Consider the following 22,877-nt stretch of genomic DNA (forward strand, 5'->3'; position numbering starts at 1 on the left):
ACATCATTTGATTTGTAAATAAATATCCATTCTTGCCATTCAGGCTTGCAACACATTTCAAAAAAAGTTGGGACAGTACAGCATTTACCACTTTGTACAGTTCCCCTGTCTTTTAACAACACTTAAAAGACTTTTAGGCATTGAAGAAATCAAGTGACTAAGTGTTGCAGGTGTTAGTTTGTCCCATTCTTCCTGCAAACAACGTTTTAGGTGCGCAACAGTACGGGGTCTTTGTTGACGCATTTTTCGTTTCAAAATGCGCCAAACATTCTCTATAGGAGACAAATCAGGGCTGCAGGCAGGCCAGTCAAGCATCCGCACCCTCTTCTTATGCAGCCATGCCTTTGTTATGCGCGCAGTATGTGGTTTGGCATTGTCTTGCTGAAATAAGCATGGGCGTCCCTGGAAAAGACGTCGTCTTGAAGGCAGCATTTGTTCCTCCAAAACTGAGATATACTTCTCAGCATTGATGGTGCCATCGCAGAAGTGCAAGTTACCTTTGCCGAAGGCACTGACACAACCCCATACCATGACAGACCCTGGCTTTTGGACTTGTATCTGGTAACAGTCTGGATGGTCCTTTTCCTCTTTGGTCCGCAGCACACGGCGTCCATTTCTTCCAAAAAAGATGTGAAAAACCGATTCGTCTGACCACAATACACGTTTCCACTGCACAATGGACCATCCCAGATGCCTCCGAGCCCAGAGAAGTTGACGGCGCTTCTGGACACTATTTATGTAGGGCTTCCTTTTGGCACAGTACAGTTTTAGCTGGCATTTCCTAATGTAACTACGTCCTGTAGTGCTTGAAAGTGATTTCCTGAAGTAGTCCTGAGCCCACGCAGTTATATCATTTATTGATGAATGACGGTTTTTAATGCAGTGCCGTCTGAGGGCTCGGAGATCACGGCCATTCAGTTTAGGCTTGCGCCCTTGGCCTTTGCGCACGGTAATTTCTCCAGATTCCCTGATTCTTTTCACTATGTTATGCACTGTAGAGGGAGAAATGCCCAAATCTCTTCCTATCTGTCTTTGAGAAACGTTTTTCTTCATCATTTCAAAGATTTTTGCCCGTACTTGGTGGCAAACTGGTGATCCTCTGCCCATCTTTGTTCCTAAAGGAGTAGGCCTTTCCTCGATGCTGCTTTTGTACCGAATCATGATTGCAATCACCTGTTAACATCCCCAGTTTCAAATCACATCATTATTTAGTTATTATACCTCATTACTACCCCTTAATTGCCCCCATCCCAACTTTTTTTGGAATGTGTTGCAAGCCTGAATGGCAAGAATGGATATTTATTTACAAATCAAATGATGCTGACAAAACAAAACATGAATTATTTTGTGTTCATACTGTCTGCAATGAAATGAAATTTGAGGAGAATTTATAACTTGCTTTTTTCTTTTTTTATTCACATTTTCTACACTGTCCCAACTTTTTCTGATTTGTGGTTGTAGTATGTGTTATGTTATTCACATATCCTATTGTTATTAATCATTCAGACTAACTCCTTAGATAAATGTAGAGGATATTGTCTAGAGTTATTCAAATATTGTATCAGCTTTTGAACTATTGTGGATTTTCTTTTATAACAATGGCATGCAAAGTGAAATTAGAATGAATTCAGTGGAAAATGTAGCACTGACTAGTAGAGACAAGCATGGCTTTTATTCTTACTCTGTTCTCTAAAGTAAAGGCGGATAATTCATTACTAGACAACTACAAATGTGCCATTTGTCTTAACAGCCAAACTGATTATCTGAAGCTAGATTATGCCTGTTAATAAACCCGTGTGAAGAAGAGGTCTGTCTTTCTGTTGAGGTTAGTGCCCTGTTTTAGTCTCTTCAGTTTATGTTTATACTTTTGCTGTCTGAAAGTTTCCTTAAAAGCAGCAAATTGCCAAGTAGCATCCAAAAGTGTGAATGGTAAAGTATTAATTAGTACAGTGTTTTCCATTCACATTGCGGCCTTCTCAGCAAAAGAGCTTTGCCTTTTACCAAACATGGGAAATATATAAAACTGAGTAGACTAAAAATAGTCCCTAAACTGAGAATAAAGTGAATTTTTCCGTTTTAGAAAATGCCAAAATTCATCCTGGTTGTTTCCTTTAAATTTAGAAGCAGCCACATTAAATAGAAAAATTTGCACAATGAAAAATCACAGTCTTAAGAGTAATAAATGTTGTCTTATTGGTTATAGTAAAATACTGTTGCCACTAAAAGCAACAAAAACCAAAGTTTCTGACCTCATTTTAATATGCATTGTAATGCTTATGTTGACCAAGAGTTACACTGACGTTGTCACATTTATAATAAAATTTGCAAACATATTTTCATCATGACTAATTGTACAGAGGTAACAGACTACAATAGTAGTAATAATTATTACATTTTGAATAAAATTACTACAACGTTGTAGAATTTTGAAAATGTTGACTGTTTACTAAATTATTATTTGCATCCCTTGCATTGTTTGTTTTAGGTTTGTATGCAGCCTTGTGTACTATGGACTCACACTAAATGTAGGCAACATGGCTGGAAACATCTATGTCAATTTAGCACTGTCAGGAATAGCTGAAGTTCCAGCATATCCAATATGTATTTATTTAATAGGTCGAAAATGGTAAGTGATTTGTATTATACAGTATGATGTAAATATGCAGCCTATTATTTGAATATCTTATCTGGTGGTGGGAAGGTTTTTTAACAAAAAAAATTACCTATGTCTATTCAAAGTTAAATGAAGATATGGTTTCATACTGTTTATCATATGTTCACAATTAGTACTAAAACAGTTACCTTTAGAGTGTGGTATTTCAATTAAGTTCTGTTTTATAATTCTAAAATTTTATTATTTGATTTTATAGTTCTGTTTACACTTTGAAACAATGCTGTTTTGTATAGGAGAGGCTTCTTCCTAGTAACCTTAAGGGTTGGTTTATATTTCATGCTCTGAAAGCTTCAGAAAGCTCTGAGCACGTTGTCAGAAATTACAGTGATGCATGCACGAGTTGCAGTACCAGCAAAGATATGGGTGGAGTGTGTGTTCAAGTTTTAGTATGTGACATCAGCATCATTGTTTGCCATCAACATGTGATGACAAGCCACAATGCAGCTCTAACAGGATAAATCTGAGTGCTTCTATATTTGATGAGTGGTTTGATTCTGTGAAATAAATCATTGAACTTAAATGTTGACATGCGAATGTCTTCATGCTGTTTTTCTTTATCCATTTCTCACATATGCAGTGCAAGCATCGCATATTCCCCACTGTAATGATGCAATACATTTAAAGGTCTCACATACCATCTTCTGTGTTGCTTTTGCATTTTTTTTGCACCTTTGCAACAGCATCAGAATGCAAAAAAAATTTTATGTTTAACACATTTCTTCTCTTAACTCACAACACAGTGAAATCAGATGTTGTTTTCTCACCATGATGATTTTTTGCGCTGACACCTGGTGAAATCCTACAGATTTACTTAAAGTACATGTGCAAGTACAGTCGGTACACTGCTTGCGTAGCAGCAACATTCTCAAGCGCAGGTGTTGTGTCCCCAGCATTAAAGCTATTCAGTCAATGTATGACTTTATACCCATGAAATTCAGCATTCACCTTAGAGGGGTAATAGAACCTTGGATGCCACCTTCAGGTTACCGTGAGACTTCAAATGCATTATAAACCCAATTTTTAAAAAGAATCTGGGAAAACAGTTACTTTTGCTCTTGAATTTTCTCCATTTGAATATTACCTTATTTAGTGTGAATTTATGTTCTACTTAAGCTCTGCAAATGGCTTTTTAATCAATCCCATACAGATAAGTACCACTTTTTTCTCTATTGTATTGCATGCACGAGTAAACACTAATGGATTAATCATCTCTGCACATTTTAGTGTTCCTGTTTTATTTACTCTTTTGAAATTAGATGATTGCATTCGGTGGAGTATATATTGCTTTACTTTTCCTACTAGAGTGGTAAATGTTGAAGACATACCATAATTTGAATTATAAAATTTGATCAAAGTATGTTAGACCATTAAATCTCAAGGGTGTGCATTTTTTCACCACACTACAGCAGACTAAATATAAACACACTCTTCTAAATTAACCTTTTTCATCTAGGTATAGAGGACATGGTGGTTTTCACTGAAGCCCCATGGACCCAACATCCTAGGCTTCTGTCTCACACCATCATTGTGTGTTTTTCTATGGGTATTCATGTTTTCTTATTATATTACCATTGATGGGCCAATTAAGTTAACTGGCAGTTTCAAACTGACTGCCTGGCAATATCTGATTCCTGCCTTACGCCCAGTTCTGCAATTGTAAGTTCCAACTCACTAAGACCCTGAATTGGTTTTGGTAGGTTTGAGAATGTTAAGTTATGTTGTGTCAACCATCTGTTTTATGTATTTCTTTTTAATTGTCTGGACATATGGAAAAGCGCCTGTCACATCAACAAAAAATGTAAGGGGCCTAGTATTCCTAGTTGGAATGCCATCACATCCATCCAGTTTTTTAATGCAGTGCAGGGTTCTGGGACAGATGGAGCCTATCCCATGATGGGTAACACACATTCACAGATGGCAAATTTAGTGTCTGTAAGATATCAGTAAAGTATCTTTCAAGAAGTTTTTATAGTGGGGAACTGCAAAGCAATTCAGCATTGTAAAAATTAATAAAGAAACAAATTCTAGAGCCATCTTACTTATTTATTTTTTATATCATCTGGTAGGTCTGGACGGAGACGGACTTTAGCTGGATTTTTTTTATTGGGAGGAATAACCTGCTTCACGATCATGTTTCTCCCAAAGAAAAAAGGTACAAAGGCCAAAAGCTCCTCATAGTTGTGTTTTTAGAACTGAGTTTTGTTTATCATGAATTGTTTAATGTGAATAATGCATTTTATTTTAAGCATAGGCTAAGATTCTAATAATGCATTGTAAACAGTACGCTAAAAATTGAAATGTTAATATGCAATTATAATATCTCAGGCTTCATTTAAAAGAATTTATGACCATCATCATCACTGGTTTACCATCCATTTTCCATTTGCTAGTTCCCACACCACCACCCCCCCCCCCCCACCCCCCCCAGATCTTTTACTCCACTGTTCGTTGTCCTTGGCATCCTTTTGGGATAGGGCCCATTCTTTCACATTAACCTACATATTCCTCACACAACTTTCATAAAATGTTTCTCGTCATACTCCTTCAGTGTACATCTAACCCTCGCAGTCACTGCTGTGCCTGAACACCACCATCTGCACTCAACATTCACTTAAGTAGAAGAACTTCAAAAACAAATCCATTGCTGACATCTAATTTTACATTTAGTGCATCATCTTTCTCACACACTTCCTAAAGCAAAGATTGAATTTGCTGTCTCCAGACTATCTTTCAAACCACCGCTACACATATCTTTTAAATATTCTCTTTCAACAGCCGTTGTATTGGATTGGGTCTCTTCCAATACCTTTACCACAGACACCATACAGCCATGTTCCCATTGTTTCTCTGCATTTTGCATTCCACCTGGACAAGAGTATACGATCTGGATAATATATAATCAACAAGCTGGGTAAATCTGCAGATGATACCAAACTAGGTGGTTGGGCAAATAATGTAGAATGGACCCTAGACAGGATACAGACTTGAGCAGATTTGTGGTAGATGAAATTTAATATAAGTAATTGCAAGGTATTGCACATAGGGAGTAGAAATTTGACTTTTGAATACACAATGAGAGGTCTGAAACTTGAAAGTACAATTTTATGAGAAGGACCTATTAGTCAAGTGGACTCATGAAGTATCTACATCTAGAAGCAATGAAAAATGTTAATAGGATGTTAGCCTGTATAACACAGAGTGTACAGTACATGTCAAGGAAAGTTATCTTAAAGTTATATAACTCGCTGGCGAGTCCTCATCTGGACTATTGCATGGATTATACAGTGGACTCCAGTTGTTACTTTAAAATGCATTTTTAACAATAACACAGGGACACAGTTATAAGCTTGTTAACACTAGAATTCCTGAAGCCTACGAAAAAAAACTCATAATCCCAGCCCACCTTAAATCCCTTCACACCTCTCCATCAGCAACTTTTGTTTTGTAAATGCATCGATCAGCACAAGCACCAAGCAGCCTGCTGTCCCATCCCCCACCTTGACGGTGCTCAGCTCGCGGGCAAAAAGTTCTTCCAATTGAAGCCAAGCCTCCTTATCTGCGTATGATCTGCCTGGAGTTGTATATGGTAAATAATACAGTATATTGTTATCTGGAACACATGCATTTCATGTGTGTTCCATGTCTATAAAGATCTGGGTATGTGTAGTATGAAAGGAAATGCAAGAAATGCTGAGCACATACCTAAAGCAGAAACTTTTTCCATGTTATACTAATAATGATGAGAAGTGTATAATATGGGAAGACTTTAGTCCAAATATCAAATAATGGTGCAGAGGTAAGAAGTGCTGCCTTATAGCCTGAAGGTCCTGGGTTCAAGACCGGGTGCTCTGTGTTTTGAGTAGTGAGCTGCTATTATTATTATTTCTACATAATAATAAAAACATACATTTGATTTGAGTCTGTAACACCTGGTGTAAATTTTGTCTACTTAAAAAAAAGTAAAAGTGCTTATTTTTTTTATTATTCAGTTTTATTCTCTCTGTGATGTTCATGTGGTACGATGAACTTGCCTCTACCTCTTTGAGCTGATGGCATTTATCTCCATTCTTTTCACAAGAGCAGTGCTGTGGCTGGTATGTGAGCAGGCTGAGATTAAAGACTTCTTCTTTTTGGATGCATACACTGTCAGCACAGCACTGTCAGATCTAAACACTAGTGTGGCGAATTGCTCGTGTACTGAAGTGGAAGCTGCAGCTGCAGGTGGAAGTCCCATTTTACTTATGGTGCCAAGTAGACTTGCGTTGCATTACAGCAGTCTATTAGCCGGCGAAAGCGATGTGAAGAAGCTGTCTGTTGCTACGGTCCTGCCTTTGTCCAGTCTGATAGCGGTCATGGGACATCGTATCTTTGATTGCCAGTAGAACAAACAGTTCTGAGCAGGCTTCAGCCATAGCGCTGCTCTTGTGAAAAGAATGGAGATAAATGCTATCAACTGAAAAAGAGAGAGGCAAGTTCGTTGTACTACGTGAATGCCACTAAGAGAATAAAACTGAATAATAAAAAAAACAAGCGCTAACTTTTACAAGTAGCCAAAATTTACACTGGGTGTTACAGACTCAAATAAAATGTATGTTTTTATTATATTGTAGAAATAATAATAGCGGCTCACTTCTCAAAACACAGAGCATCTGGTCTCGAATCTGGGACCTTCAGGCTATAAGGCAGCACTTCTTACCTCTGCACCATTCAAGAATACGTGTAAACTCCCTGTCGATTGACATTTGAGCTTCAGTTTTTAACTCATTGACAGCCACATGTAAATCAAATACTTTTTCTTTCTTTGATTATATTCTTGAATAAAAGCGCACGTTTATTTGATATTCAGACTGAAGTCGTCACACATTATACACTTCTCGTCATTATTAGTATAATATGGAAAAAGTTTCTGCTTTAGATATGTGTTCAGCATTTCTTGCATTTCTCGCATTTCCTTTCATCCTACACTTACCCAGATCTTTGTAGACACGGAACACACATGAAATGCATGTATTACAAATGACGATATACTGTATTATTTACTCTATACAACTCCAGGCACATCACATGCAGATAAGGAGCCTTGGCTTCAGCTGGGAGAACTTTTTGCCCGCAAGCTGGGCGATGTCAAGGCCCGGGATGGGATAGCCTGTTATTATCACAATTGTTGTAATGTTCTAATATTCCTTATATTTCGGTGGTCCCTTTGTCCAACCATAGACTTCTATTGTTTTCCTGACATCATCCTCCCAGTTTCCATGCATTTCTAATGCTTCTGAAACTTCATTTGCAGTTGCAAAAAATGTTTATGAAAAATTTACCTCTCACTCTCCTCCTCCAGCTTTCAGGCCTTCAGCCTCTGTACATACTTCATGTTAATCATGTGACCGAGTGTTAGAATAAGGTCAGCTTTGCTCTTGCTTATTGTAAAAAGGCAACAAATGAAGGTTGGGATCAGGAAGGGCATCCTGCCTTACACATTCTGCACTAATACCCCCAGGATAATGTACAAAGGTGATAGGTAAGTTAAAATAATTGTTAGGCAATAATTTATTTTTTCCTTTTTTTTTTATTCTTTATTTTAGAAACTGGCATCTTTGCAGTTGTAAACACTGTATCTTTGTCTTTGCTTGGGAAAACTGCCATCAGTGCTGCTTTCAATATTGTCTACATCTACTCATCAGAACTATACCCCACTGTAGTCAGGTGAATATATTTTCATCAAAATATTTTTAGTAAAAAATGTTGCTGTCTAGATAATAACTGTACCAGAACATTACATTGGATCACACTTTGTAAATATATGCTCTATCTATCTATCTATCTATCTATCTATCTATCTATCTATCTATCTATCTATCTATCTATCTATCTATCTATCTATCTATCTAATATCAGGTATGGTCCCCTTTTGTCACACAGATAGCTCTAATTCTTTATGGCATCAATTCAACAAGGTACCAGAATTATTCTTTGCAGATTTTCATTCATACTGACTTGGTAGCATCACACTTCCTGAAGATTCACAATTCCAGTCTTATCTTAAAGGTGCTCTATATGTTTGGGATGTGGAGACTGCACAGGCCATTGGAGTAAGCAGAAATGACTCTGAGTGGCAGATTTGTGAAAACCATCATAAGAAGATGAGTATTTTGTGACATGGTGCATTATTCTGCATGAAGTGTCCATTTGAAAAATGGCCATTAAAGGATGGACATGGCCAGGAGCAATGTTTGCAGTTATATTTACTTATTTGGCTGACGCCTTAATCCAAGGCGAGTTACAACATTAATGATACATTTGATTACATTTCTTTTGGTTTTGCAATTGAAGCACAGGCAGGTGAAGTGAGTTGCTCAGGGTCACAGAGTGTCAGTAGGAAGGCTGCAGCATTCAAATTATGCTGAATAGGTATTAAGAGGCCTAATGTGTACCAAGAATATATTTTTCATACCCTTATATTAATGCTATAATACTACTTTCATACTCCATCTTCGTGCTTAAACCACTGGCCACATCACCTCCTTGATGCCCATTGCTATGGATTTCACTAGCTGGGCATGTTCATTCATATATTTGTCCCTTAGCAGTGAAGTTTTTGGGGAGCTTTGCGATCAGTGTTTCAATGTGAAAACATCACGGTTACTGCCAATTTTGCTTTTCTCTTCTTTTTATTTTTTGTTGCCGTCCTGTCCCAACAAAAGCTAATGGCGAATTCTGAGACAGTTTTAGTAATTTTTTGCAAAATTATATCCTTATAGGTGCCCCAATCTGTATACACTGATCTCTCTGTTTTATGAGTTCTCATTTGTATGCATGACATAATTGATTTTCTGTAAATGTATAGCACATTTACTTCAGTTAAGCTAGTTCACATACTCTGGACACCAGGCTTTTCTATTGTGTTTTTTTTTTTTTTTTTAATCTTGCTTATGTACGTGTTCAGTGTGCATTTAACCTCACGTACTTCACTCTCCTGTTGTTTGCAATGCCATACTGTCCTCAACTGTGCGTTACGCTTTCCTCATTCCTCATCCTTCTTCTTGTAATTTTCCCATAATGCCTACATATTAAGGCAGATTACCCATGATACTTTTGGCTTACTAATACTGCCAGATTTGAAATCATTTCAAGCCTTTAACTATTTGCCTTCAAAATTATCCCAGCCAACTTGTGAAATTTTCAGTGGGGGATTTATGCTTCATTTACTGTCTCTTTTTTATGAAACTGACGCAGTCTGGTTTTAATGACTTTGAGACAGTAGGTGGACTACTAGCTGAAAGTGTTGAAAATATTCTGAGTGGTCTCATATTTACTTCACATTTTTAATGTATAGTATTTTAAATTGCAGTAGAAGTTGAGGGACAGTGACACTCAAGCAAATGTTATGACACCATCCTTGAAAAACATGCTGCTTCATCTCTTAATTTAAAGGTAGCCCAAATATTTTTTTATTTCTAGTCTGGGGCATTATATTCGATTTTATTACACAGTTCATTTACTTTACTTTTATTTAAATCTGTTTCCACTGTTTGGACACTTTCTTTGAGCCCCAAACCATAGCATTTTTTTGTTATTATTTTTAAAGAGAGATAAAGGATAAGAAAAGTCCCTGATCTAAAAGGGAGTAGAATCCCCATCCTTTTAGAACAAAATAAGTGACTTGTAAGAAGTGCAACTCGTTTTTCTAAATATGATATTATGGATAGAGAAGAGAAATTAATATAAGCAGCTAAAAGTTCTAAATGGAATAAGTTATAAAATAGGTTCCTCCAAAAATTTATTAGACATTGGTCTGCTTTTTCCAGCGAGATGCCAGTTGAAGAACTTGCTGAATTCAATTTCTTAGTAGAACATGAAAAGGGGTATGATGAAAAATCAAGAAATAAACAAAGCTGTGGAGAACAAGGAGTAAAGACATCCAAAATGAGTGAAAGAAAGGAGGAAATGGAAGTCCACAAACATGTGGCAGGAGGGCAGAACCAAAACATATTAAAAAGGATTCAGGCACTTTAAGAGAGCATAAGTTACAAACAGAGTTTGTGGCTAAACCCATTAAACATCATTTTAAAAGAGTTGTATACATTTATATGAGCAATTTTTATTGAATGAACTGATGATTTGAATTTTTGGAGCAGTTTTTGAATTCTTTAAGGGTTAAGTCCTAGTTCAAGGCAGAGTAGGAGTGCAGATCTGCATTGCACTTAACTGAAATAGCGAGAGGCTTTTTACCGCCATCCTGAAGATAGGCGTACTGCACTGAGACATGTTTCAATTGAAAACTGGTTGTTAAAATTGAAAAAAGAATGAAATAAGATGGGGGATGATGGAGATGCCCTATGTTTTGGGGACTGACCTGAGCTGTAGGCAAAAGAGAAATTGCAGGAAGATGGTGAATATTTGCTTTGCTACAAGATTCAGTCTTACTGAAGAGAAATTACTGAACATACAGACAAACTGTAAATTTCCAAGATCATCTTCTGTTTCTAGGATTTTTAGGTATCTGTTAATCTGGACAAGTTTTGTAGCAGTTCACATTTACAATACCCTGTAGACCACTGTTTTTAAATACCTGTTGTTATAAATTTAATGAGGCTGTAAAATTCAGATTCAAGGAAAAGATTTAAAAATATTGAAATGGATTAATTAAAGCAATAGAAGTACCAAAATATCCTAAATATTTTTTTTTTTTTTTATAGGAATATGGGAATGGGGGTGTGTTCCATGGCATCTAGGATAGGAGGGATCATTTCACCATTTGTGCCTTTACTGGTTAGTTGACTTTTCTTTTATCTCCAGTAAAATTGTGTAAAATGTAGCTAAAAACTACTAGCATGAGGTAGTTTTTGATGTCTTTTTTCCTTCTGCAACCTGAAAGCTAATTGTAGCAGAACATAGATCAACATCAATACAAACATGTTCAGTGTATTGGTTTTGTATTCTACATTTCACAATATTCCTGTATAAAATAAAAGAAAAAGTACTATAAAATGCTCTTCTGTGATGTGGCTTAAAACCAGATTATCCATCCATCAATTCTTCTTTGAAACCTGCTTATCTTGGCAGGTTGCGGGGCAGCTGGTACTAATTCATTGGGTACAAGACAGAAAGGATCCCTGTGCGGGGCACCAGCCCATCACAGGGTAAACACACACACAGGTCAGTTTAGCAACATCAGTTCGGTTGACTTGCATGTCTTTGGACTGTGGAAATAAACTGGAATGCCCAGAGGAAACCCACACAGACATTGGATGAACATGAAAACTCCATGTAGGATGTACCCGGGATGAGAACCCTCAACACCAAGACCAAATTGTCTGTTCATGTATTTGTCCAGCTATTCATCCATTCTTGCATTTTAGGAACTCATTCTTTGGTCCCTCTCAGAGAATTTGTCTTCACAGATACCCAGAACTGTAACTATATAGTCATTAAGTATGGACACTGTTAAAAAATGAAGGAGGTCATCTAGAAAAAGGTGAAAAATGAAAAAAAAGTTTTGCTAGTGATTTTATTTGATAACTTGTCTTTTGCACAGAATGTTCAGTTTCATAAACAGAGCTTACTATCTTCAAAAATGGTTCCGTATTATGTTAAAATATGACTGATGCAAAAGACAAAAGACATCCTGTGAGCTTCACAAGATGGTGCAGTGGTAGTGCTGCTGCTTTGCAGTAAGGAGACTGTGGAAGATTGTGGGTTCGCTTCCCGGTTCCTCCTTGTGTGGATAGTGCTTTGAGTACTGAGAAAAGGGCTATATAAATGTAATGAATTATTATTATTATTATTATTATTCAGTTTTGCTGATGGAAACACTTTGTTAGTAAGAGAGGTCAGATGAGAATATCCAGATTGGTTCATGCTGACAGAAAGGCTACAATAACACAGTTAACCACTGCGTACATCTGTGGCGAGCAGAAAAGCATATCAGAATATGCAACATGTTGAACCTTGAGGTTGAATGAGCTACCCAAGACCACGTTGGGTTCCACTCATGTCAGCTAAAAATGGAAAGCTGAGACTACAGATGGCACAGGCTCACCAACACTGAATAGTTGAAGTCTGATTAATCTCAATTCCTAGTGAGGCACACAGATGGTAGTGTCAGAATTTGGCACCAGCAGCATGAATCCTTGCATCCAGCCTGCCTTGTGTCAACAGTTCAGGCTGCTGGTGGTAGTGTGATTGTGTGGTGAATGTTTTCTTGAAACACTTTTTGAGCCTGTTAATTCCAATCAATCATTGCTTGAATGACACAGCTTATTTGAATATTATTGCTGATCATGTTCATTCCTTAATGGCCATCGTTTACCCATTTTCTAATAGTTACTTCTAGCATGATAATGCACTATGTGAAAAAGTAACAATTGTCTCAAACTGGTGTCATTAACATGACAGCAAGTTCGGAGTTCTTCAGTGGCCTTCCCAGTCATCAGATCTGAATCTAATAGAACGCCTTGGAATGCAGAAGAACGGGAAATTTGCAGCTTGATTGTGCAGATGACAGTCCAAAGACATGCAGGTTAGGTGCATTGGTGATCCTAAATTGTCCCTAGTGTGTGCAGCTGACAAATTTACAGAAAATGCATGATGCAATCTTATCACTATGGACTAGAACATGAAAGGAATATTCCAGCATCTTATGGAATCCATGCTACAAAGATTTGAGGCTGGTTTGAGAGAAAAAGTGGACCCTACCCAGTATTAATATAGTGTTATTAATAATTTGTTCATTGAGTGTATAAAAATATATATCAAGGTTTCCCAAGTTCAGTCTTGGAAGACCGCAGTGGCTGCAGGTTTTCAAGTACAACTCCAGTTGCTTAATTACAGTACAAGTTGATCCTTGAGTAAAGAGAATTTGTTATGTAATTGTATTGCTTGTTAGTGTTTTCACTCTCCCATATCAGGTCATTCTTGTATTGTAGATTTTTCTTTTCTGGTAGTGTTAATTAAATGATTTGTGGCCAGGGGCAGATTAGTGATTCTTAGCCCTTCACACTTCTCTATCTTTTAAAATATGTCATTAAATAGAATTTTCATGGCAAATTTATACATGTGTAAATGGGACCAAGTTAAATGGGGAGTTAGTTGGTTCCTTTGTTATTTGTTATTTCATTGTTAATTGGCAGGTGGTTACGAAAATAAGAAGCAATTAAAAACAGAATGCAACTTTTTATAACTAAAGAAGCATAATCAAACAAATAAACTAAAATGCTGCACAAAAAGGCTACTTGAAAGCAACAATAATTACCATCAAATTGACAAATTTAGTTGAAACAAAAATGTGCATCCACTGTGAACCAGCACCCCTCCACCCCACTGGACTAAACTTTGAAACCGCAGCCTGTGGTCCTCTGGGGCTGGGAACTCCCTGATGTACAATACTGTGTTTAATGTATTGAGACAATATGAGAGTGTCGGCTGAGTTACTTGTTTTGGGTGATCCCTTAACAGAATATGAATCCTTCTGGAAAGCCATTTATCTGTGTATTAGGATATAACTATAACAAAGGTGTATATCGGCAAACTCGACCCAACAGACCTTGCTATACAAAGATAATTATGTATGTGGTGTGCATTTATATATTTTTCATTTTTACGTTTTAAAAAAGTAAATTTTTTTCAGCAAAATGTTTCCTTCATTTCATTGCACGTAATAAAGCATTGGACTGCAGTGTTTTACTTCTGAAGTCACAGTATTGTGTAGGAATGTCCATTGACTGTGTTTCCCCAATGATAACATAAAACAACATAGATATTTCTATTTGAAGGGGAGTGCTTTTGCACTAAGCAAAGTCTGCAATATTCAGAAAATATGTCCCATGAAATTTTTAACAGTACACCATCCTCCGTTGTTTTATCTCCCCAAAATGAAATTTCCTACTTTAGGAGGATAAATAAATAAGGTTCTTCTAGCTTCACATATATGGCAAAATAAAGTAAGGATAGTATCCACATAAAATATCAAGAAATGACATTCCATTTTCAGTGACCTTACTATGAAATGATGGCTAGAAGAGAATTCACTCCTGTGTTATTTTATAGGAGCTAAAAATAGCAAAGGATCTGTATTCATAAAAAAGAAATTGGTGTTTTTTCTGCTCATTTTCAAGTTTTGGTCAGTACTGAGCTAAGACAATCTTACTTTCATTTGGGCTGGGCTACAAATTTTAGATGATCGTAAAATAGATTTGTGGCTAAAAGAAATATTGTGCTTTGAATAGAGATGTTACATTTTGACACAATATATAGATTTTAGAAGTTGTGTGTCTTCACTTGCCTAAACTGCGTTGGCTGTTTACCAAAGATGACATGTGAGCCTTGTTATTATAAACTCATCGTCACTCTTTGTGTTAACTGAAAAGTGACCATTGATTGAGGGTGCATTCATACAGTATGTGGAGGAGGATAATCCCTAAACTGCTGTTCTTCATACTGCACATTCCAAATTAATACCAGCAGGACAACTTTTTCAACCATAAACCTCTAAAACCGAGTCGTTTTTTTTTCCTTGTGCTGAATGACAACATTGTAGCTGTTCATTACCAATAACTTTTATTATTAAAAAAATGCTTTTAATGGAACATGCTGTTTAAGTTGAGTGTTTGTTTTTGCATTTATTCTGCTATGTCCAAAATTTCACATTTTACAAAATTGGTATACTTATGTCATTTTCTAACCCATCTAATCCAGACCAGGGTCGCGGAATCTATCCAAATTAACATAGGGCGCAAGGCAGGAACAAAGCCAGGAAAGGGCAAACACACACACACCCACACTAGCGCCAATTTAGTGTCACCAGTTTACCTAACCTGCATGTCTTTGGACAGTTGGAGGAAACCGGAGCAACTGGAGGAAACCCATGTAGACACAGGGAGATCATGTAAACTCCACGCAGGGAGGTCTTAGGGTATAAACCCTCGTGTCCTTGCCATTGTTGATCCTTTTTATAAAGAACAAGAGTCAGCCAATGATGAAATGACATGTTCTGTTAAGAGGCTTCAGATTAAGACTTTTTCTGTGCTAAGATCAGTCTTTTAAATTAATAATACTTGTCTAAAACATGGTTTTTTCATGGAATTTCCTTTTCAGTACAGAATTTCTGTTTGAGCCCCATTTCATTATTTCTTTCCGATTCTTATCTGGTAATTGAAATGTTTCAGTTGTAGTGTCACAAAAATACATACATATAAACAAATATATTGCTTTAGTTGTCTTAATTCTTTTTAGTATTTAAATCTGTGCTGTTCAGTTATTCTGTATATTTTTACCAGGATTTGGCATTTAATTAGATCACTACTTTGTTTTCTTTTAGAGCCAAATAGAATGGTACTTCCCTTTTGTTATATTTGGAGCTACTGGCTTATCAGCAGGAGTGCTATGTTTCCTTTTGCCTGAGACTCTCCACATGCCTTTACCAGAGACTATATCGGATTTATATGAAGGCGATTACAGAAGGCTTGGGATGGAAGCATTATCTTTGCAAAATATTGGTAATGAAATGGTAAGCAACATAATTCTCTCTATATATAGTGAACAATAGGAGTGTTCTCGCCTTGAACCTAGAGTAATGCCATTAATAGAAAGCAAAGAAAATTGTGCAATCAAAGTAAACAAAAGTAAAGCAATAAATGCTTGTAGTCTCTCTTAGGTCTAACTGCATAGATGAGTTCCTGTGTACCTGTTGTGTGGCTGTCCACTTACTCGACATCTTCCCACTGCACAACATTCATACATCATCTCTCTCTCTCTCTTGCTCCTTTATAATCTTAAAACCTTGGCCTCTCTTCCTCTTTTTATTTGAGCTTTTATCCCAAACTTTCCTCCCCAGCTAGTTTATTGTGATAAGTTTAAGATGCCACATTTTTGACTACTTCCAGGATCAGGAATGCTGCTCGATAGTCCTAGGACTGTCTTCCCAGAAGCTCCATATTACAAAACTCCTATGCCCCTACTCCCTTTTAAATGTTCACAATTTCCAGATTAACTCCAGCCTCTCCTCTATAATACCCATTAGGGTCATCATATGCTTTACTAAATACTATTGCTGCCACATATCAACCATTGGTAGTCAAATCTGCTACCCCATTCCCTGTAATGCTTTTTTTTCCTTTCTGATAAGCACTGTTCACTTTTGGTTAAGATGTGTCTGTTTCCGGGTGCTGCCAAGCAATAATTTATATGCTGGGACCTAATCCAGGTTGTCAAAAAATCTTGAAAGAAATTAATAAAACTAGCAGAATTCTGCTATTTACATAGGGACAGTGTATGTGAAAATCCAGGAATCAGTTACTCACACCAAGGATCATGAATCCTATAATTCAATGCAATCTTTCAGCAGTCCCTTTTCACTATTTTGTGCACTTTTAGGTGATGTAGACTATGCAGGCAGTTGGGTTGGTCACTATTTGGTTGGTATGTCATTTTTATCCAGTTTGTATTATTATAGAAATTATGGAAAAAAAAAACAAAATTACAAAGAAACGATATAACCATTAATCAGAAGCTTAATAGCATACCACAATGATGTTTGGTGAGAATAAGAACAAGTGGGCCTACTGCAACTTAGCCTGGCTACTTCCATTAAGGCTATCAAGACTTGTAGGGACTGATCACTTGATTATATATTTAAGAAGACACAAAGGATTTCAGCTCTAGTGTTGTTAAGCATTTATAAAGTACATTGTGTGAAATGAAATGAATTTTTATACATTAATATATTCATCTTTATTATTTTGTCTTTATTTCATAGCATGATTTTGACAGAAGTTCCGATGATACAGATGATGAGTACTGTGATGAAGAAACCCAGATGATCAAATGAAAAATGAAGAAAAGATTGAAGGATAAACTCTGAAAAGGGTCATGAAGCTAAAATCCAATTTGTTTACAGAGAACACATTTAGAAAGAGAGCACAAGAGTAACATACCCTTTTGTGAAGGGTGTTTGGCCAGTATGGTGCTAAGATCTGTGCTTCTGAAGTTTGGATAACTGTGTAAGACACAGTATGTCATCATGAGACAGTAATACTACAACGTAGAATTATAAAAGGTACTGAATTAGTACCTATAAAATGAATGTACGAATGCTTAAGATGGTAAATAAAACATTTATTAGAAATGGTTGAGCTACAGTGTGCATTGTCAATTTTTGTACTTGCTCACTATTGTTTAGAAACTGCTGAATTCTGACTAAAGGGAAGTGGCACGTTTAAAGTCAAACAAGGAAGTACAATTACCCGGAATGGTGGTAAATTTGGAGGTGTATATTATACGTTTTCTGAAAATCATGGTGGAGAGTCTGTAAAATGTGCAATGATTGTAATTCTCTTCTTGTGCATTTCACATGGTGCAAGGCATCTGGCTTTTGAAGAGGCGGATTGTATAACAATGTGGATAATAAATCCTTCAATACTATATATATATATATATATATATATATATATGGAAGAGAAGGTCTGTGATACGGTTTGCATATTTGCAGTTGGAAATCCACAAAGAGAGAAAAAACGAATCATGTATCATAAAATACTTTTATTCCTGAGCTTTCAACCCCTATCAGGGGTCTTCATCAGAGGATAATGCTTAGACTTACAAGAATCAAAGGCAATATATATATATAGCAACACATTCAGTATGGGGGGGGGGGGTGGAGGTGACTAAGTCAGTATGATCAAGGGGGGGCAAAAAAGGTTGTCGTATTTAGTAACTTAGAAATTGCCCATAAGAAAGACACTAAACGTTATTCATTCATGAATTCAAGTCTTGGACAGTGAGGAGGCATGAGATGCTGACCTTTATGACATCACATTAATGATGATCTTTGCTGCACACTTCTGGTCATCAAGCCTAGCCATGTTATAGTGGCCATTACGAAAAGTACCCAAGAATGGCAGCACCCATAAAAAAGCAAAAGGGTGCTGCCTAAGAAAGTAAATGATATTTAACACTGGTAAAACAAGCAAAAATAAAGATAACATTTTAGCTACTGTTACATAAGAGTAAATGAGTAATAGATTTATTTTTGCAGTACCTAAAGTGTTAACCAAAATAAATATTACCAAAAGATTCCTTGATTTTAAAAAAAACCCAAGAACTGCATGTAAATCTTTTTTTAAAGTCCATGGAACAGTTTGAAAAAGAAAATCATAAATCTGATCATGACAGTTTGGAGTTTGCATGTTATCCTTGTGTCTGCAATTGTTTTTATTTAATTTTTTCTCCTGTAGAACTTTGGTTTTCCTCTCACATGCCAAAAACATGCGTGCTATGCTGATTAACAATTCTAATTCTGCTGACTTCTGTCTTGTGTCCACTGCTGCCAGGACAGGCTCTGCAATATGACCATCTGCAATATGTGATTGGATTCAGCAGGTCAGAGAATATTCTGTTATGTCTATGCATATTTCTGTTAAAGTGGTTGATTCTTTTGGGAACTGATGATTAACTGCAGTCCTTATCTTGTATGTTTGTAATGATGTTTTATTTGTGTGTGCTTCACTAAAGCAAATTTCAGCCAGTTAATGTTATGGCAATAAAGGAAAGTCCTGATGATTTTTTGTGATGGAGAGATAAGCATACTGTAAACTCGGGAAAAGATCAGATGGTATTTGGGTAGCATAGAAATGGTTAATGTAATCAACACTCAATGTGGGGCAGCTCAGAGAAAAAAAATTGATTTAACGTGAAAACAGATTTAGAAATATTTCCACTACTTTGTAATCGATGGCTTTGGCTTTGTCATAATAAATTTACTCGCTCAGTGCACACTGCCTTTGGCAATGGCCGCTTCTAAAAGCTATCTAGGCACATAGGACAAACACGTATTATGTACAGTATATTTGGTATTTACATGAAGCTGAATGCTGTATTTATACAGTATGTTGAAATATGCTCTCACGATTTGAGTAAAATAGAAATCTGTGGTTGAAGTCATGCTATTTTTTACTATACAGTTGAAATTTCTAGTTTTTACCCTCTTATAATAATGGTAAAGTGCAATGAAGTAATTGTTTCTTCTGTATTATTTCCTGTGTTACTGTTTTTCACAGCAGATGTATTGGTTGTTCAGCCAAAACTTAATATTAGATGAAAGGGAGACAGAATAAACAAATAATTGAATCGTAATACATAGTTTTAACACTAATTAATAATAATAAGTAATATATAATGTATTGTATATAAGCAATTTCTCTCTCTAGTTACACCTCCTATAGTAGTTATAAATACAACAAGGATATTGCTGAAATTATTGATCAGGTTCTTACAGTGCTTTGGAGGAATTTTGCTCTGTTCCACTTTGTATGACAATTATCACTTTACCAACATTTGCTCCTTTTCAAGTATGGGATTTAATTTTCCATCCATCCATCCATTATCCAACCCGCTATATCTTAACTACAGGGTCACGGGGGTCTGCTGGAGCTAATCCCAGCCAACACAGGGCGCAAGGCAGGAAACAAACCCCGGGCAGGGCACCAGCCCACCGCAGGGCACACACACACCAAGCACGCACTAGGGACAATTTAGAATCGCCCATGCACCTAACCTGCATGTCTTTGGACTGTGGGAGGATACCGGAGCACCTGGAGGAAACCCACGCAGACACAGGGAGAACATGCAAACTCCACACAGGGAGGACCCAGGAAGCGAACCCGGGTCTCCTAACTGCGAGGCAGCAGGCCAGACTGTCATCTCTCATCAGCATTTCTCTCTCATTGTTTCAGTTATGGCTTGTTACAATTTCATTCAAAACCACAAAGAGGACACCAGTACACAATGACCAGTACTTGTGAATATACAGTAGTTTGTTTTTTTTCTGCATTGTTTGTGTCTCAAATTATATTTGTAATACTTTGTGTGTTCTTGCAATCTGTTCATCAATTTGCAGCAAGTATTTATTTCATTAAAACTTATTAGTTTCATCATATAACCATTATTAATATGAGCTACCATAAAAAGGAGAAGAATTTAAAGGATGTGGACAGTAATGCCAAGTGATTATGTTAAAGATCTAAGGAGTAGGCCCAATGTTTCACTTCAGAACAGCTTTATTCCTTTTCAGACTACAGTTGACCGAGTCCTGAACTGTGTACAATGGGATAAGACCCCATTTTTTAAGAAAAAAAAGCCTTTTGTGTGATGAAGAAGGTAGAAATATACTTCTTATTTTGTGCGCCAGAATTCCCCACAATGGTTTATTGATTGTTAAATTAGGAAAGCCAGGCATTTGAGTTCACCCAGTGTTAATGAACCACTCTTAAGTTAATTTAACAGTTCTGTAGTAGCATTGAATAGGGGAATACCATAAGATGTTTGCAAAATGGCCTCTCATTCTTTGAAAGTTATATGCCATGCCAGAGCAGTTCACTGAGACTAATGAAATGGTTGCCCATACAGAATCATTACAGGTCATCCACCATGTTTAATCTTTGGTAGCAGACATTATGGTTTACAGATATCAATCAGCTTTCTCCAAACATGAAGCTAACTGGATGCATATTATGTTTTTCCACTGTTTAGGGTTCCTGGTTTTATGACTATTCCACTAGCAATTCAGGCATTTGGTCTCTTTGAAACACTGTTAGTGTCCTTGTTTGTTGGAAAACGTTCATTTCAAAGCACTATTTGACAAGACTTCTCTGTAGTTGACACACACAGCTCTGACTCTGCTTCTTACCCTTAGTTAATCCCTTAGACTGCCTGCCATGCATGCATGTGTGACATTGTTTTTAAGCCATTCCTATGCATTTTAGCTTGATGCTTGGGGTTCTTGTCTTGTTGGGAAACAAACTTTCTCCCTCAGTGTACATGTCTTGCAGACTGCATGAGGTTTTCCTCCATGGCTTACAGAATTTTGTTGCATTAATTTTCCCACCTACTCTCACAAGCCTTCCAGGACTTTCTTCAGAAAAGCAGCCCCACAGCATGGTGCTGCCATCATTGTGATTCACAGTGGGATGACATGTTTTTGATAAGGTGCAAAGTTTGTGTAATGCTAAACATGGCATTTCGTCTGATTCCTAAAAAGCTTGATTTTGGTCTAAGAAATTCCTAGAACCTTCTTCCAGCTGACTTCAGAGTTTCTTATGTACATTCTGTAAGTTTTTTGAACAGTGGATTTCTCTATGCCTTTCTCCCGTAAACAGGAGACTGGTGAAGCACCCAGGCAACAATTGTTATCTGTAAAATATCTCTAATCTCAGACACTATTGCTTGCAACTCCTTGAGAGTTATCCTGGTCTCTTGGTGGCCTCAATCAGTAGTATTCTTCTTGGATGATCACTCAATTTTTGTGGATGGCATTCTCTAGGCATATTTACAACTGAGCCATTCTGTTTCCATTTCTTAATGGTTGCTTTAAGTGGACTTCAAGAGATATTCAGTGACTTGAATATTTTCTTATCTCTATCCTCTGGATTATGCTCTTCGGTCAATTTTTCATGGAGCTCTTGGTGTGTTTTCTTTTGTTGTCTTCATTATGTAGGTTAGGCCATGATACTGACTCACTAGATGTTGGAGCTCCTAGATAAGATGCACTTATACTGCAATCAGTTGAAAGCCCTTGACTACAGACAGGTGATCTCCATGTAACTATGTGACTTTTAAAAACAGTGGGCTGCACCAATTTAGGGGCTGAATACTTGTGAGATCAGTTGTTTTGTATTTTATAAATAATTTAGACCACTTTGCAGATATCGGTTTTCACTTTGACATTAAAAAGTCTTGTTCTGTTGATCAGTTTTAAAAAAAGCCAAATTAAATCCACTGTGATTCAGTGTTGTATTAACAATACACACTTCCATAGGCACTGTACATGCTTGTTAGATCAGGTTGTGCCTGTGGTTGTGTCCTCAGACTCTACAATATGCTAGTAAAGATGCATCTGGAGTACTTTACGCATTTCTGGTCCCCACCCAACAGTACAAATAGGACCTTGCAGTGCTAGGAGCTGTTTAGAGACGAATGTACAATATCTCAAGAGAAAAGGACGTGTCCTGCTTGCACAGGTAAAGAGAATTAAAACTCTTTACTCTGGAAAAAAGAAAGTTACTTGGAGACTTAATTCAGATGTTTAAAATTCTTGAAAGGTGCAGCAGCCCCAATTAAGTACAACTCTGAATTACCAGGTTTAAGAATGTCATGTTATTAATAAATTTGATTCAGCAGAATGGTTTCAATTAAACAGTGAATCATTTGCATG

At 36.8% G+C, this 22,877-nt stretch overlaps 1 protein-coding gene across 1 annotated transcript in view; it reads left to right on the forward strand.

Moving 5' to 3' along the window:
• LOC114650832 (solute carrier family 22 member 15-like) overlaps window positions 1–18,095 on the forward strand; it is a 55,109-nt gene extending 37,014 nt beyond the window's left edge. Inside the window, exons 7-12 of the mRNA XM_028800719.2 lie at window positions 2,486–2,626; window positions 4,741–4,826; window positions 8,257–8,377; window positions 11,371–11,443; window positions 15,990–16,178; window positions 17,427–18,095. Of these exons, the coding sequence (XP_028656552.1) occupies window positions 2,486–2,626; window positions 4,741–4,826; window positions 8,257–8,377; window positions 11,371–11,443; window positions 15,990–16,178; window positions 17,427–17,498 (682 nt within the window). The 3' untranslated portion in view covers window positions 17,499–18,095. The remainder of the gene's footprint in view (window positions 1–2,485; window positions 2,627–4,740; window positions 4,827–8,256; window positions 8,378–11,370; window positions 11,444–15,989; window positions 16,179–17,426) is intronic.
• The last annotated feature ends 4,782 nt before the right edge of the window (window positions 18,096–22,877 follow it).

Source organism: Erpetoichthys calabaricus, chromosome 4 (genome assembly GCF_900747795.2).
Source record: "Erpetoichthys calabaricus chromosome 4, fErpCal1.3, whole genome shotgun sequence".
In the NCBI taxonomy this organism is placed as follows: Eukaryota; Metazoa; Chordata; class Cladistia; order Polypteriformes; family Polypteridae; genus Erpetoichthys; species Erpetoichthys calabaricus.